The sequence below is a fragment of the Tachypleus tridentatus genome, chromosome 11 (assembly GCF_004210375.1).
Source record: "Tachypleus tridentatus isolate NWPU-2018 chromosome 11, ASM421037v1, whole genome shotgun sequence".
NCBI lineage: Eukaryota > Metazoa > Arthropoda > Merostomata > Xiphosura > Limulidae > Tachypleus > Tachypleus tridentatus.
This window is the reverse complement of record NC_134835.1, coordinates 93263093-93280366: the sequence shown is the minus strand read 5'-3', so window position 1 is coordinate 93280366 and position 17274 is coordinate 93263093. Positions and strand designations below refer to the sequence as shown.

The window sequence follows — 17274 nt, the reverse complement described above, 5'->3', positions numbered from 1 at the left end:
TGTTATGTGACAGTTCATTCGATGAAAATAATTAGAATATTTCACTGTTATATTCGTTATAATTGGTGATACTTGTCTTGAATTAAGATTTAGCTTGCAAGTTTGTGTTATAGTTTTCTTAGTTTTATCTGAAGAGTGATAACTTAATCCAATAGCAGTTAATAAGATCTAATCTTACTAACTTATGTGATTTGTAGAAAATTATACAACTTTATATATAACAGTATTGTAATTTTCATGAACTGCAAAATTACATACTGGATTCCATAGTTGATTCATTTTGTTTATGAAGTCATTTAAAGGCAAGTTTGGATTTTTTTTTATAATAAAGTATATTTTAAGAAAATGGATTAAAGCAAGTTCTAGTATACGGCATTGTTTTAAAAATTTAAGGTACTTTTAGGACAAATGTTACACCTCAATTATTTGTTTATACTTTTGGATAGTTATGTAAATTTTGAAATATATGATTTTTCATAACTTAGGAGGTTATTATCTTTCATTTTTAGATAATTAATAATAACAATAGTTCATTTTCGATGAAGAAACGGAATATTGGTGAAGTAATATATATATATATAACCTTTATTTTTTGTTTGCTAATAACATGTAAAATATTACTTGCTAAAAAAGAAGTAAAAGTTCAATATTATTTCACAGAGATGTAATCTCCACTACAAACAGTTGTCATTACGTAAAATAAATGCCATTCACTTTGATTTCTGAATAATATGAATGTAAAAGGCAGGAGCTTCGTTTTCACATTTATCCATGGATTTGAAATCACCGTAGACATCATGTTTAGAATCCTGCCCAAAGATTTCCCGAAGCATGTTAGAGAAAGGCTCCAGTCGGTGTGGATAATACGATAAACGGAAATGGCTATTACGAAAGAAGGTACAAAACATAATTGATAAATTATAAATATTTACAAATATTTATATTCTTTAATTACATTTAATTTCTTAAATAATTTTATATAGTAGTTTCATTAGTGCTTAAATAATTTGATTTTATTTATCATTTCAAAGGGTGGAAACAGTTTTCCAAGAAATTGCCGAATGAAAATGAGAATCAGAATGAAATCTAGATTTTCATGTTTAAGCACACAATTCATAAGTTTTTGATTGTTTTTTAAGTAAACAGTATTTTCAAGACCATATCTATATCGTCATACTTTGAAATTACTCGCTTCAATAGGTAACACTTTTCATATGTTTTTTACGGTTACCCACTCGATAAAGCGAACACTTTTTTCTTTACGATGAGTATGCTGACATTCAAATTATATTTAATATTAATTCTGTCATATATTTAAATTATATACTTGTAGACTGAACACTTCTTTTCCTTAACGTTATATTTCTATATCAGGGAGTAGCCAGTTTTAAGGAACATTATGAATATTGTAATTTTATTTTTTAGGAATTTAATTATGGTTTCAATTAAGTCTTTAGAGGAGGAAACAAAACCATAAAAAGATCTTCCCGCTATTTCAGAATATTAGTAAGAAATAATAACATTTAGAAAACTGTTGTTACTAGATAACAACATAATATTCTATTCTAAAAAATATTCTATTTTTGTTTAAATTCCATAGCAAACTTAATTCACGAAACAATTGTCGTTGTATTGATCGATAATGAATATGTTTTTTACACTAACTAACGCACATATCAAGATTCGTAGTTCGCACAAAGTATTTACAAAACACAGATATATGTCAGTACTTACTCGACTGTAACTCCAGAATATCGCCCTTTCTTCGTAATGGCAGAATCAGTACTGTCAAATTTATTTTCCAACTCAGAAATGTCCATGGTGTAGTCGAGTGTTACCAAGGTTGGTTTCGAATTCTGGAACAACACGGAGGTCTGAATGCTCTTAATATGTTTGCTCTGTAAAACAAAAGACTACATGAGTATTTTCTGGAGAATGTTTAGAAAATCTTAAACATTTTACTGATAATTACAACCGTTTAATTTAAGTCACATTAAATGAATCAGGTGTCGTTTATATTGTTGAAATTATCAACAGTATATTGCATCAGTTAGGCTTATTAATCACGACAATTGTCAATTTGTCTACAGATCTCGGGTAAATGTAGGAATATGCTTTTGATGGGGTCAGATATAAATAAACGAATTTTGCAAATATAACTGTGAAAGACATATTTTTGTAGCACCCGTACACAGCAACACTAAAATATGGGATCGATTCTTTATGGTGCACAGAGCGCAGATAGCCCATTGAGCAGCTTCGAGCTGAGATATACAATCTCTTAGATTTGTGTGGAATATCTTTGTTCACGTGTGGATCAGCGATAAGTTGGTAGATTTACAATGATAAAATCTGGGATTCGATTCTCCGCGTGTAGCTTTCATGCTAAGAGAATGCTCTATTCGTAATATGTGGTCACGGGGTTGAAATCTGTTACCGAAAATTATTGATCTTCTTTCAGTCGTGGGGACATTATAACATGATAGTTACTCACTCTATTCATTCGTAAATAGTAAACGAAGAGTCAACGATAAAAAAAAAAAACACACACACATCGGTTAAACCCAACTATTCAATCAAACAAAAGTTGCTCAAGAGTTAGTGGTAGGTGCTGTTAACTAGCTATAGTCCCTATTGTCTATCATTTCAAAACTGGGGATAGATAACGCAGATAGGCTTTGAGTATTTTCGCGCGAAATTCAGTAAATCAATGCACTGTGTTAGTACAGTCATTACTAAAATTGTATGATATGTCAGTAAGTTTTTATTAGAGGGGAAACATTATCTCACGTCGATTATATATATCATACGCCACCTTTTAAAACCAAACTGATGAAACACAAAACCTTTGTGTAAATTTATATAACCACACAAGCACAAACTAAACTACAACTTCCAGTTTTAAAGCTTAAAAACTTCAAACTCACATTGTAGTAGATGTTTACAGCTGGTGTACTTCCTGTATCGATGATGTAGTCATAGTTACGATGGTCGATGATCAGATAACCGCCTGGCTTTATCATCTCATAGAAGTTCCTGATAGCAGTTTTCTGGTTTTCCAGATTTCCCAGAAAGTCTGGCAAGTGGGCAAACGAGTTACCAAGACAAATCACACAATCAAATCCATGTCCAGGCTTTACGATGTCCTCCGGCAATGTCAGCCAATTAGCTTCTTCAATAACTAAAAAAAAAGAAAAAGAAAGGATTTCATATACGAGCCATGCAGATTCCACTTAACTATTGCCCCTTTTATTTCATTTGATTTTTAACATTTTGCTCTAAAAATTCAAGCCAGAAATTTCACTAGTGCCGCCAATCCAGGATGAAGGCAGTTCGTACTTACGGAGGCAAGCCTGTCTTCTGAGTGTCACCATCTAAATCACAGATATTCTTCCACACTCACCAAATCTGGATGTCACAAATCAACTAGTCTGGAGATAGAATTGAGATCAAAATCAGTGCAATGAAACACCAACTTCACTTTCTCAATGTGCACAGGTCACATCTTCAACAATTGCTGAACACTGATGGAAAAAGCAAATAGCACACACGTTAATACTGAAAAACATGACATTTTCTTTTGTCTAATTCTGTACTTAACGTTATATTTAAGATCCTGTTATAAGTTGAGATTACCAATTTCAGTCATGGTAAAAAAAAAAGTACCTATGATAAAACTAAGCACAATTAACCTTGAACGTGAAATAACAGTTGGCATTGTTTTTATAATAAGCTATGTAATAATAAAAGCCTCATAAATTCACTTTATACCAGAAGATCTTGGATTCGATGGCTAAAACTTAGTAATTTCCATCTGTTCCATTTTTTGTGAAACACGCGCATTTTTGCTTTACTTCTTTCCTCTCTGGCTGTTTTATTAAATATTAATTAATTATTTTCCTGTCTCTCTGTTTCGTCATCGCCATTTCATTTCATCTTATTATATATATGGTAAATATTTCAGTTTTTAAACATTTTCTTTAAGCGTAATCTGTGACACAGCCAATCGCTGATGAATGGAGTTGTTCACTCTCATTTCTAATTTGCACCAAACATTGAACATGTTTTTTAAAACCGTAACATGTGTAAAGAATCTAACTTCGATGATGTCATTTTTCACCGAATTATATGCTATCATCTATAATCGTAAATGCAGGTTTATCTCCATGTTTGTCTCGTAATTTTCTTTTATATTTGTTGGCCCCTGGTGGTTCAGCGGCAAGTCTACAGGTTTATAACGTTAAAAAAAAAATAAGTTTAAATACTTGCAGTGGTCAGAGCACAGATAGTCCAAGATTTCCACAAAGTTTCATTTACAGCACACAATGACTGGCTTGAAATCACATCCACGTTTGCTTATACACACACACACACACATAGATATGTAGATAATATATATACAACTGAAATGAAATTTTCAATGAGTTATTAACGCATAAATAACAATAGAATTTTTCATTTCTTTCTAGACCTACCCCAGCCATCAAAAGCGGGATCTTTTCTCCTGTTCCACCTCTCCTTAAGAGCGTACTTTAACATTTTATCACTGGCATCCACACTAGTAACTTTGAAGCCTTCTTCTAACAACATTATCGAGTCGATTCTGTTAAGAAAAAATAAAATACCAACATAAATATCTGTTGTAGATATAGCGTTTTTCTTTCTTGTGCTGGATTCGGAGTGTTGATAATCAACCAGGATTACTTAAATTCTCATCAAATGCACTATTAAAACAAATTCAATTTATTACTTTAGCAATCTGGTAAATAACATTCTCTCTGCATCGTTAAATTTATATATAAAGATGAGTTTTGTTTGAATGAATAAAGATTTGGTATTTTCAGTATGAAAAATTAATTATGGAACACGTGAGCTAACCGAACAAGTTCGACCCTCGCCCCCCTCCAATACTGAAGCATACCTATTTATAGGCCTGCAGTTGCTAAAGAGGAGGAAGGGCAATCAAACAACAGTTACTCTGATCCCAATAGCAAAATTATTTGTCAGTATTATAATATTCCGACAACTGAAAGTGCGCAAAGATCGAATCTTGGACTTTCTTGTTTGCAGTTCGAAAACCTCGCCATTAGGTCAAGCCCGTCTCCAGGAATAAAAGGAAAGATGCAAAGTGGACTGAGCTCATTAATTTTTTCCTCAGAATTTGAAGTACAAGAATAATCTCAGAAAAAGTAGAGAAAGAAAGTATTATGCGGGTGAGGGTCTTATTTCCTGCCTTAATGACGTCACATTACTCAGCTGTGCTTGTAAAACCTTATATCCACATGTCATCCAATAAGTTTAGCCTGGAAGTGGAAGACACTAAAATGCAGCTTCTCTTCCATACTAATTTCGAGACTAAAATTCTATTAAGTTAAAGAAATAATTTGTAACATGAAATTTCCAATTTTATTTTCGTATACATTTGTATTTTTGGTTTAAAAAAAAAACTTTACAAAATGTAAGGAGTTTTTGATTAAATAAGTAATAAGTGTAATTATTGGTTTTTATCAGTAAATAAAACTTTATTGTTTTTTGAATTTCGCGCAAAGCTACACGAGGGCTATCTGCGCTAGCCATCCCTAATTTACCAGTGTAAGACTAGAGGGAAGGCAGCTAGTTAATCATCACTACCCACCGCCAACTCTTGGGCTACTCTTTTACCAACGAATAGTGGGATTGGCAGTCACAATCTCACTATTATAACATTATTATAACGCTTCTACGGCTGAAAAGGCGAGCATGTTTGGTGCGACTGGGATTTGAACCCGCGACCCTCAGATGACGAGTCGAATGCCTTAACCCACCTGGCCATGCTGGGCCAAAATAAAAGTTTCATCTTATTCAGTTTGTTTCGAAATGCATTGATTCATCTGTCTTTTGATAATTAAAACGTATTGTTTAGTGAAATGTGTTTATAACTACGCAGTTGTTTAAACGCTTATTTTATTCTTCACCGATAGTCAATTTTGAACTGTCTTACAAAAGGTTATTGCAGGTATGAATATAACTGATGTACAAAAGGTTATTGCAGATATGAATGTAACTGATGTACAAAAGGTTATTGCAGATATGAATGTAACTGATGTACAAGACATTATTACATTTTTGATTTAAATATTCCTTGAACAACCTTCTATACTTACCCAGTGCCGCAAGCTACATCCAGAACGTGCTTACAGTTGTGGTCTTTCAAAAGACCAGTTAGAAACATTCGATAGTGCTTCGTTCTGAACGTCTTATCTCCGATGTAAACTTCCCACACTTTGGCAGCTTTCCCGTCAGCATATTGATCAGGCAACCCTTCAACCCCAACACCAAGTGATCTTGTACGGTACACGCTGTCGACCATAGTGAGTTTGAACTAGATATCTTGAAACAGCGAGGTCAACTTATGGAATTGAAGAAGAGTTACACGTTCGTTTCTTATATAGTCTTCACACGTGGCTGTTGCCGGGGGGAGGGAATGGGTAGGGAAGATGAAAATCTTGTTTGATTGGTTAAGTGGATGAGATCGGACATGAGATGAATCATAAGAATCAAATGGTGCACATAACCTTGTTAACCATCAAAACCATTTATGGTTTCAATTTATTTTGCAACTTATAATAGTACTTACTGTTCACGTGATCTTGGTACGAGAAAAAAATGCAGATACACACACACATGTTTAATAGAAAACATGTGACTTTAAAGATGGAATAAAGAGATAAAGGAAAAAATAACTGTTCAGAACTAGATCAAACCGGTTCGTCAGAGGCGCAACAAATATTTACTATAATCATTAAGAAGTATGTTTACTTTTCACATGACACTTTTTACTGTAATCGTTGATCAAAGTTTCAAGTAGAAACATTTCGTTTCAAATGTAATTAGTGCTTTCAAACATTATAAGAATTTGTCAGTTCCATGCCTTAAAGCTTTAATGAAACATATCTAAATACACTACTAATAATAATTTAATAAAGACACAAAAACCAAAATTAACTATGAAGTTATTATGATTTATAAATAGATGTACAAGTTCAACTGAAATATGATTATATTTAAGAATCTCTGTTGTAAACAATCCCGAAAACATCAGATGCAAAAAAAACAAGTAGTCGAGTTAATGTTTACAGTATGTGCTTCATTTTACTTTTTTGCTCACACATTCGACCCATTTTGCTCTACTAACCACAAGTAACTTTGTGACATTTAAGAGATGTCACGAAAAGAATTCAATAAAATATAAAGAATTTGATCTCTCACCCATCAAAAAGCGGCTACAAATAGATAAACATTAGAAATAAGATTGGGTAACTGGCGATATGGCCCGGCATGGCCAAGTGTGTTAAGGCGTTCTACTCGTAATCCGAGGGTCGGAGGTTCGAATCCCGGTCGCACCAAACATGCCCCCCTTTCAGCCGTGGGGGCGTTATAACGTCACGGTCAATTGCACTATTCGTTAGTAAAAGAGTAACCCAAGAGTTAGCAGTGGGTGGTGATGACTAGCTGCCTTCCCTCCAGTCTTTTTGTTTCTTTTGGAATTTCGCACAAAGCTACTCGAGGGCTAGCCGTCCCTAATTTAGCAGTGTAAGACTAGAGGGAAGGCAGCTAGTCATCACCACCCACCGCCAACTCTTGGGCTACTCTTTTACCAACGAAAAGTGGGATTGACCGTCACATTATAACGCCCCCACGCCTGGGAGGGCAAGCATGTTTGGCGCGACTCGGGCGCGAACCCGCGACCCTCAGATTACGAAGCGCACGCCTTAATGCGCTAGGCCATGCCAGGCCTCCCTCCAGTCTTACACTTCTAAATTAGGGACAGCTAGCGCAGGTTGTCCTCGAGTAGCTTTGCGCGAAATTCAAAAAACAAACAAACAGACAAGCTGGCAATATAAAAATATAAAATAAATTAATTAATGAAGCCATAAAATATCATGTAAGTTGTTCATTAAACTATTTATTTATACATCAGTATTGCTTGCTTCCATCATGTCATGTATCATTGTATCAAAGCACTTCAAACTAGTTAAGATGTTTAACAACTAATATTATACAAACTCACGAAACGTCTTAACAATTTTGTAAGACCAACTCGTATACTCGCAGTCATGTTGGCAAAATTTTCAATGAGTTCTACTTTATTGTCACCTCACGATACACATCGCCCAGCTGGTAATAATAATTGTTGTTACCAACGGTTCCAATAATTACGAATTCAGCCTTTTTATCCTGTAAGCATTAGAATAACAATAAAAAACAAGTAAATGAATTTTTGAATTATTTTCTTACCAGCCAGTAAGTACAGTATTTCATTTCGTAATATCAAAGACTAAATACAGAGTTAAAATTCAAAGCAACTGACTCGTTTCAGCTTGTTAACCAAAAAGAAATATAGTAACCCTTAGCTTCTTTAAAAGAAGCAGCTTATTGTATGTAAGCTCTAATTACGTCTATTAAAAAGCTCGTTGTTTCAGTTAAAATGAAACAATAATTTTAATGTATTGTTTTTCGTATCTTATGTCACTGAATTCTTGGATCATGGACTCCACGGGTTTGTAGCAGATGTATCAGTTACATAGTAAAAAAATAATGTTTATATTAATAAGGAATTACAACTTATTGTTTCATCTTCAGTTAAAACATACCGAGATTGTTGTGAGGAAAAACAACACTAGTCTATCTACTGTGTCTACTGGGGAGAATCGAATCCCAAATTGTAAGCTTATAGTCTTAACCCTGTACCATTTAGGGGTGGAGGGGTAAACATCCAGTCAACGATGATTGTAGACTTTACTGCTGTTGATTTACGATCTTAGACGAAGAGAAATTTCAAAATGGAAATATTTGTCAGAGTTTTTGGAGGCCCATGTTTTAATGGATTTAATATTTTTTTAATATCTAGGTTTGTTTCAGTTTAATATGTATTTATAAATATATGTAACTTTTATTGTTAAATGTGTATTGCACAAGTCCCGACTGTTCTCTAAATTTGTAGAAGATTCTCGAACGTAAGAATCAACAATGTACTATACGTCTATCTAAAATACTAGTCATTACCAGTATTATTGCGGGATGAATTTTCGAGAATCTCGCCCAATGAGTACAAAAGGTAGCCACAGTAACACGCGATAGGACAACTTAATATTGTGGGTCTGCTACAGTCAGTATACTTTAAACCTCGAAAGGTATAATGTGATCAACGCTTATTAAACGGAAAACTACAGATAACTGACCAGATTTCGAACATTACAAACTGTTCAACTTCAGAGAATTAACATCGCATAACTTCAGCAGAAAAGCTTACGTAGGAGCAGAGAGAAAGAGAGAGAGCTTACCCGTAAAGTTAACCATATGGAATGATGATGTTGTTGAGAAGAATCCGGATGTGTTTCTCTCGTGTGCTGTCACTCGACCTCAGGCTAAGGAATTAAGACGAAAATAAATGATACACACGTGTTCAGAAGACGATATCACAGATTATTCTTAGATACTTTCTTGGATCCAAACGGAATCTTGTGAATAATTTTACTACTAACAATTCCTTGGTGAGTGACAGTGACGGACGTGAAAAATCTGATTCACCTGGTGAAGTTTCGTTTGCTAGACGTAAACTGATCGCCAAGCAAGAAAAGGATCCACAGATCTCTTCAATATTTATGTATGCACTCTCTAAGAATGAACTGGAGAAAGTCCCAAATGATTACTTTTTAAAAAAATGTTGTACTCATGAGAAAATGGACACCACCAAATGTGCCAGTTTCAGAGATCTGGTCTGTTGTTTATCAAATCGTTGTTCCCAAAGCATATCATTCTCAAATTATTGAAAGTTGCCTATGAACTCCCCATGGATAAGTCATTTAGGTGCCAACAAGACATGTGATAAAATTATGAGACATTTCGTTTGGCCTAATATCAGGCAAAATGTTTCCCAGTTTTGTAAAACTTGTCACACCTGTCAGTTGTTCGGAAAACCAAACCAGGAAATTACGTTGCTCCTTTGAAAACTCTCCAAACTTTCGAAGAGCCCTTCAGGATTGTGCTGGGCCTTTAGCAAAAAAAAAAAACTTGATCAGGGAACAGTAGTTATTGACTATCATGTGAGCATCTACTCGATTTATTGAAGTTACTCCCTTTAGATACACTTCACACAAAACTGTCTAGGGCATTGATTAATTTCTTTACTTTTGTTGGCTTACCCCAAAATTTCAGTCTTATCAGGTATCAAGTTTTATATCTTGGTTGTTTCAACAGGTTGTTTACCAGATCGGTGCTAAACTGATTAAGTCTCGTGCAAACTATCCCGAATCGCAAGGTGCTCTTGAGAGATTCCATTCTAAGTTGAAAAAAATATGTGGACTTACTGTCTGGATAATAAGAAGGATTGACATGAAAGAATTAATGTATTATTAATTATTCGTGAGTCATTTCAGGAATCGTTATGATTTAGTCCGTTAGATTTGGCCCGGCATGGCCAAGCGTGTTAAGGCGTGCGACTCGTAATCTGAGGGTCACGGGTTCGCATCCCCGTCGCGCCAAACATGCTGGCCCTTTCAGTCGTGGGGGCATTATAATGTGACGGTCAATCCCACTATTCGTTGGTAAAAGAGTAGCCCAAGAGTTGGCGGTGGGTGGTGATGACTAGCTGCCTTCCCTCCAGTCTTACACTACTAAATTAGGGACAGCTAGCACAGATAGCCCTCGAGTAGCTTTGTGCGAAATTCAAAAACAAACAAACAAACAAAACCGTTAGAGTTGGTGTTTGGCTGTTCAATGAGTAGTTCTTTGAAGTTGTTGAAGGAACAATGTTTGGAAGATGACCCGAAAGAAATGCACTAACTGGATTACATTTCCATGTTTCTGCCCATACTCTTAGGTGCTTCTGAACTGGCTCGAGAAAATGTGAAGTTATCCCAAGCTAAAATGAAAAACGTTAATGACCATAAGGCTGAAGAGCGTGAGTTCCGTCCTGATGACGTGTCTTAATATTGTTACCTATTACGTAACATCCACTCTTAGCTAGATGCCATAGTCCCCGTGAGGTTGTTTTGATACAGACTATGATGTAAAAACACCTGGTTGTCGAAAGGCTACCCAACTGTGCTATATGAATATGTTGAAGTCCTATTACATCCGAGATATGTGGTGCAGGTGTTATTTTATATAATCAGATGTCAGAGGTATTGAACATCCTATTTGCTATTTTCCTAAAAATTTTAATTGTTACCCAAAGAACTATTCAGCTGTGGAAAAACAAAATTGTTAGCTTTAGAACATTTCAATATATATGTAGCTGTATCACAACAACCTATTGTCGTTTACACTGATTACAACCTGTTGACGTTTTTAAATCAAATGAAAAGCGAAAACGGAAGACTGTTATTCTGAAGTTTATCATTACAAAATATGATTTGCAGACATTCATGTTGAAGAGGTTGTTAACATTTGTGCTGACGTACTTTCACGTGTTATGTAATTTTATCATCATAAGGTTATTTGCATTAATTGTGTAATATACTGTCATGATTGTTTGAAGCTGCATAGTTTTTGACAATGTATTTTGTTAATGTATTTTGCTCTCAGTGTTATATAACATCTTAGTTGAAAATTGTCTCACGCCGATTTCGCATTCTCTAAAAAGGGAGGTTAAACAGATTTACTGTTATACAACTCTTTTAATATCGATGTTTGTTTCCTTCTATTACAGGTCCGGTCAAATGGTTAGGGCGCTAGAATCGTAACTTGAGGGTCGCGGGTTCGAATCCACGTCCCAAACTCTTTTAGCGGTGGGAGCGTCATAATATTAGTAAAAGAGTAGCCTAAGAGGTGACGGTGAGTGGTGATGATTAGCTCCCTTCCATCTTGTCTTACACTGCTAAATTAAGGACAGCTAGCCCGGATAGACCTCGTGTAGCTTTGCGAAATTAATTCAAAAAAACAAACAAACAGTTTAATATATATTTAGAAATGAATGCATTGTTAAACGTGTATTGCAAAGTCTCTCCCCTGTTCTCTAAATTTGTAGAAGATTGTCGAGTGTAGGAATCAACAATGTACTATGTGTTATTGTAAAATACTTGTGATTATCTGTATTATTATCAAATGAAATTTCGAGATTCTCGCCTAATAAGTATAAAAGGTAGCCATCGCAACAAGCAGGGTACTTACTGTTTTTGGTTTGCTACAGTCAGTATACAATAAACCTCAGGAGGTATAACTATGATGTAGTAAACGGTTATTAATCGAAAAATACCGCTATTTGACCAGGATCATTTATAGATTTCAAATATTACAAACTGTTTAACTTTAGCGAATTAACTTTGGACGTTAGTATTTTTATAAGAACATAAGATATTTTCGTAGAGAAAAAAAAAAACTCACGTGTGAAGAAGCTAGCTTTTTCTACTATTCTTCTTATAACAAAGCCATATTGGGCTCTTTACTAAGTTCACCGAGGAGAATCGAACTGCTGATTGTAGCATTGTAAATCCGTAGACTTACTGCTGTACCAGCGGGTGCCCCTACCAAGTGAAAGAGTACGCATATATTAACAAGGAATTATTTCCCTTATCTTAAACCGTAAATAAAATACTCAGTTCCAAACCAGATATGAGATTCGGTATTGTTTATAAAACTTCTGTATATAAATCATCATTCCCAATAACTATTTGTAATAACCGTTGTTATAAGTTATATTATTATTTGTGGATTAAAATATATTTGTGTTAAGAAAGATAAATTATGTGTATCAATCTTGTTGGCAAATATCATAAATTTGATAGATATCGACATATTAACTTTTAGATTACAATGAAAATTTCCGGCTATTTGAAATCGTCATAAGTAACATAATAAAAGGGAAACTCGTCCGAGATGTATTATAATTCGTAACAAGCCTCACGAATTAAACTTTGATAATCAACTTATTCTATGTATATACACTTTCACGAATAAGTATTTGATTTAACTAGAACCAGTTAAGTATTTGAACCAGTTTTTATCACCAAACCCAATTTTCATTTATTCAGATTTATAAGTAAAATTCTTAAGACCGTTCGTTAGTGATTGAACCACTACTGTTTGAAGATAACAATAACAATATAGAAATACTGTTAGGTTAGGTTTTGTTGTGAGAGTAGTTTTGAAAGCTCACTTTAAGGACTGGTTTCCTAACGGACAAAGAGCAAATCAAAGATCTCTCAGAAGCTGATCATTGCTGGTGACACCACCGCACAGATGCATAGCACGTGACATCAGTACAAATGTTAACCCTGTGACATCACTTGTGTCCTTGAAAATATATAATCGTCTCATAATTTCACAATTTTTTAAAATGGTGTGCTTATCGAATTAAAAAATGATTAATTTTATCTTTTGACTAAAACATAAACTATATGGATAAACAAAAAAATATATAGAACTAGCATTTAACTTTATAAAGCTTTTGTGGCAAATTTTTGAAATTTATTTAACATAATTACAGTTTAAATCAGTTAAACATAACCCTTCAATAGTAACTCTCATTCAATCAAAACAAGGTATTGTTATACACTGCGCAGGATCTTAATGGATGGAATAATTATTTCTTAAAATGTAGTGGTTTATATCACGGAAAAAATACAAGTTTCTTTCCTTATAGGTTAAAAGGATTAAGTTTCCACAGTATATTCAAAACCCTGACGAGAGTTGAAAATCGATCAGGCGTATTAAATTATTTCTCAATATTTAGTAACGATCAATTATACAAGCCCGGTTGACAAAGGAGGTGGGTTGCCGCCAGAGCTTGTAACCCAAGCGTAAAACCTTGCAAATCATGTTCGAAAAAGAATCACGTGGTTTGTCATATAGCTCGTACATCCACCATAGGAGACGCGCACTGCTGCTATCAAGGGGAGGGGAGGAACGCGTGAAAGGATGGGTTTGTTTGTTTTGAATTTAGCGCAAAGCTACACGAGGGCTATCTGTGCTAGCCGTCCCTAACTTAGTAGCGGAAGACTAGAGGGAAGGCAGCTAGTCATCACCACCCACTGCTAACTCTTGGGCTACTCTTTTACTAATGAATAGTGGGATTGACCGAAACTTATAATGCCCCACGCCTGAAATAATGAGGAAGTTTAGTATAAGGGGGATTCGAACTCGCGATCCTAAGATTAAGAGTCGAGCTAGGGTCTAGAACGATGAGATTAAAGACATTAATGAAAAAGAAATCGCAGACAGAAATGAACAGATGACTGGAGGAAGGCAACATGTGCGAGAAAACGGCGACTTCTTCAGTGAGCAGCGGAAGAAGAAGTAATTATTAATTATAAAGCCATAAAAACATGAAGAAATCGAGGCCATATCCTCGGTTGTTTCTGTGGTTTCCTTCACTCTCTCACCCACATATATACATATAGAATTAGAAGTTATAGCTTGAAACCCAAATTTAAGCTCGGCAGAATATTGGCTTCAGTACGTTAGACTGTACTAATGTGGTAAGGTTTCGTTTCTTCTTTGGTTCCGTTATCCATAAGGAACTTGTTTAGATACATAAAACTAAATACTAGTCACTTTATAAGTACATACTAAGATTAGAAACAACAACTTATTTTTGTTCTTGGAGACTGTTCTGTAGTCACTGTTACAGTCAATATAATTGGATGTTCTAACGCGACAATTTCAGGAGTCAGTGGTGAATTCAGATCAGTCCGAAGTAAGAAACACGTATTGTGTAAAAAAAGAGAAGTCATTTTCAACTGTAAAGTTTGCCTATTTATGAGTTTACACACGTGTTCAATAAGATTTTTTTAACTTGTACTTTTTATCACCATTTCGGTAAAGAGTAAAAAAACTGTCGTATAGATTTGCCCTTGTTATTAAAATAATTATCAATTTTCTATTCTTAGTTACCGTTGATAAAATGTGAATCTGAGCTTCTCAAATTATTTCTATACTTTTTGGTTTTTTTTGGGACCTAGTAGTTAGGGCACCAGAGTCGCAATCTGAAGGTCGTGGGTTCAAACCCTGTCTCTGAACATTCTCGCTCTGTTGACTAGTTATCTTTCCCTTAGTCTATCATTTCAAAATTAGGCACTGTTAGTGCAGATAGCACTCGAGTAGCTTTGCGCAAAAATTAACACAAGAAATGTGAGTGGATGCTAATACTGTATTCTGTACGGTAACTGAATAACACTAAATTATTATTATTTTTTTTCAAATTGTACTTGTTCTTATCTTTTCTGTTAAACAAAATAAATAATATACAAACATCCAAAATAAATCATATTTTAAAAACTGAATTACGATATTTTTGAAGGATTATATTCCCATAATCCTTACTCGCATATACCGGAATGCATGGGCATGTTTTTGCTTTAATTTCTAGCAAGTATAAAACGTTTCGCTGATACGTTTACAACACATTTATTAATTTACAACACGCCCAGCATGACCAGGTGGTTACGGTGCTCGACACGTTATCTGAGGGTCGCGGGTTTGAATCCCCGTCACACCAAACATGCTCCCCTTTCAGCCGTGGGGGCGTTATAATGTGACGGTCAATCCCACTATTCGTTGATAAAAGAGTTGACGGTGAGTGGTGATGACTAGTTGCCTTCCCTGCTAAATGAATTGGACCATGGTTAATTTTACTTTCAATAGAAATTACTCTCTCGTGCTAGCTTTACACCCTTAAACTGTTTTGAACATTGTCAGACAATCAATTTAACTGATTAAGCACTCGTGTACTTATTATCGCAATTTCTAGCAATTTTTTTTTTATTTCAATTGAATTATCCCTCTTTTCTTTTCGTATTTACAGCCCGCTTTCTCTGATCCTTTTTATCAGGTAAGGTGTGAAGCTATTCTTTAAGGTCTAGCTGAAACTAGTAGACATACATTTCATATTCTGGAATTTAAAAATTGTAATGGGGCAATACGGTTAATTAATAATGGCGTAAGGGTTCAGCGGGAAAGGGCTATTTAATATCTTTCCATGAGGACCAATTCCTCCAACTTTCTACTTTCGCCCCTTTATCTTTCTATTGTACTAGCTTGGAAATATCGTACGTACGTCACTTCTTTATGGTTCACTGCTGTGTTCGTGATAATCCAGCTGACCTAATTAGCCCTCGTTTGCACTGTATATAGCAGATGTAGTTTCATAGTGTATCAAACTTGCGTAGACATTGCAAATATTGTACACAGCCTTGTTGACACTGTATACATGAAATATAGTTTCGTAACGTATCACACTTCTGAACAAAATGTTTAAACGTCAGAATGACATTGCAAATATTATACACTGCTTCGTGTTTACCGAAATTAAATGCTAGAAACTTATTTTGGGTTTTATTTTTATAATGTTAATGTTATTATTTCATTCTAAGAGGTGATGTGTTATACTACTTTACCTTTTTACCACGGTTGGAGATTTTGATTTTATTAAATACCACTTCAAAGTTTTTAGCTTTCACTACAAAAAAAAAAAAAAAAAAAGCAAGCTACATCCTTGACTTACACGAAGGAATATTTATCATAATGTACGTAGAGAACACAGAGGCCTTAAGATAGAGCATTGTGAGTTTCACTTTATGTAGACAATTTGAATAATAATAAACTTCGAAATCAAATGAGAAAATTTAAAACCCAAAAATGAAAGAGTATGATAATTTGAGTTTTACTTGCAAATCCTGTTTAAATTATGTGAAAGGTGAAAAATCTTAATTTTCCTTAGTATACTGAAATAAGCACAATATTTTAGAAGTATTCTTCTAAAATACTTCTACAGTAAAAAATATTTTAGAAGAATACTTCTAAAATAGATAAACAAAGCTAAAAAAAAAGATATTTTTAAATTTCCCTTATTTTCATATTTTACCACATGGAGAGTTTATGTTATTTTGTAACTTGAAAAGTTGCTTGATCTAAAGAGAGAGTTCTTTGACTTGTGTAACAAGATGGTTCATTTTGTTGAAATTAATATTAATTGTCCTGCAATACGATCAATTATTACAACAATCAAATAAATATTGTAATTTCACAATGGGTGAATAATAATATCCATTTTAATAAATGCGATGTAGTGACAAAAGTAAGATAGTATACCAGTTTCTTATGTTTTTCATTACTTTGAAGACTAATGCATGAAACTCTTGTTCTGAAACCACATTAATGGAAAATATGTTAGTGTTCTGTAATAACAATGAACTTTATGGATAAATTTAATCACATGACCATCAGTAAAAAAATATAGGCTGGACATTTCTACATATGTTAAGATTTTGGTAGCAATTTTACCATAGCATACAC

The 17274-nt window shown here is 34.2% G+C and overlaps 1 protein-coding gene across 1 annotated transcript; it reads right to left on the bottom strand.

Annotated features, from left to right (window-relative positions):
- Positions 1 to 564: 564 nt before the first annotated feature.
- On the bottom strand, positions 565 to 6574 carry Gnmt (Glycine N-methyltransferase). Its single transcript, XM_076468655.1, has 5 exons — positions 6144 to 6574; positions 4476 to 4603; positions 2928 to 3181; positions 1735 to 1898; positions 565 to 882 (listed from the first exon to the last, which is right to left on the bottom strand). Exons 1-5 carry the CDS (start codon positions 6347 to 6349, stop codon positions 711 to 713), a joined length of 924 nt encoding a protein of 307 aa, XP_076324770.1. The 5' UTR covers positions 6350 to 6574; the 3' UTR covers positions 565 to 710.
- Positions 6575 to 17274: the final 10700 nt, after the last annotated feature.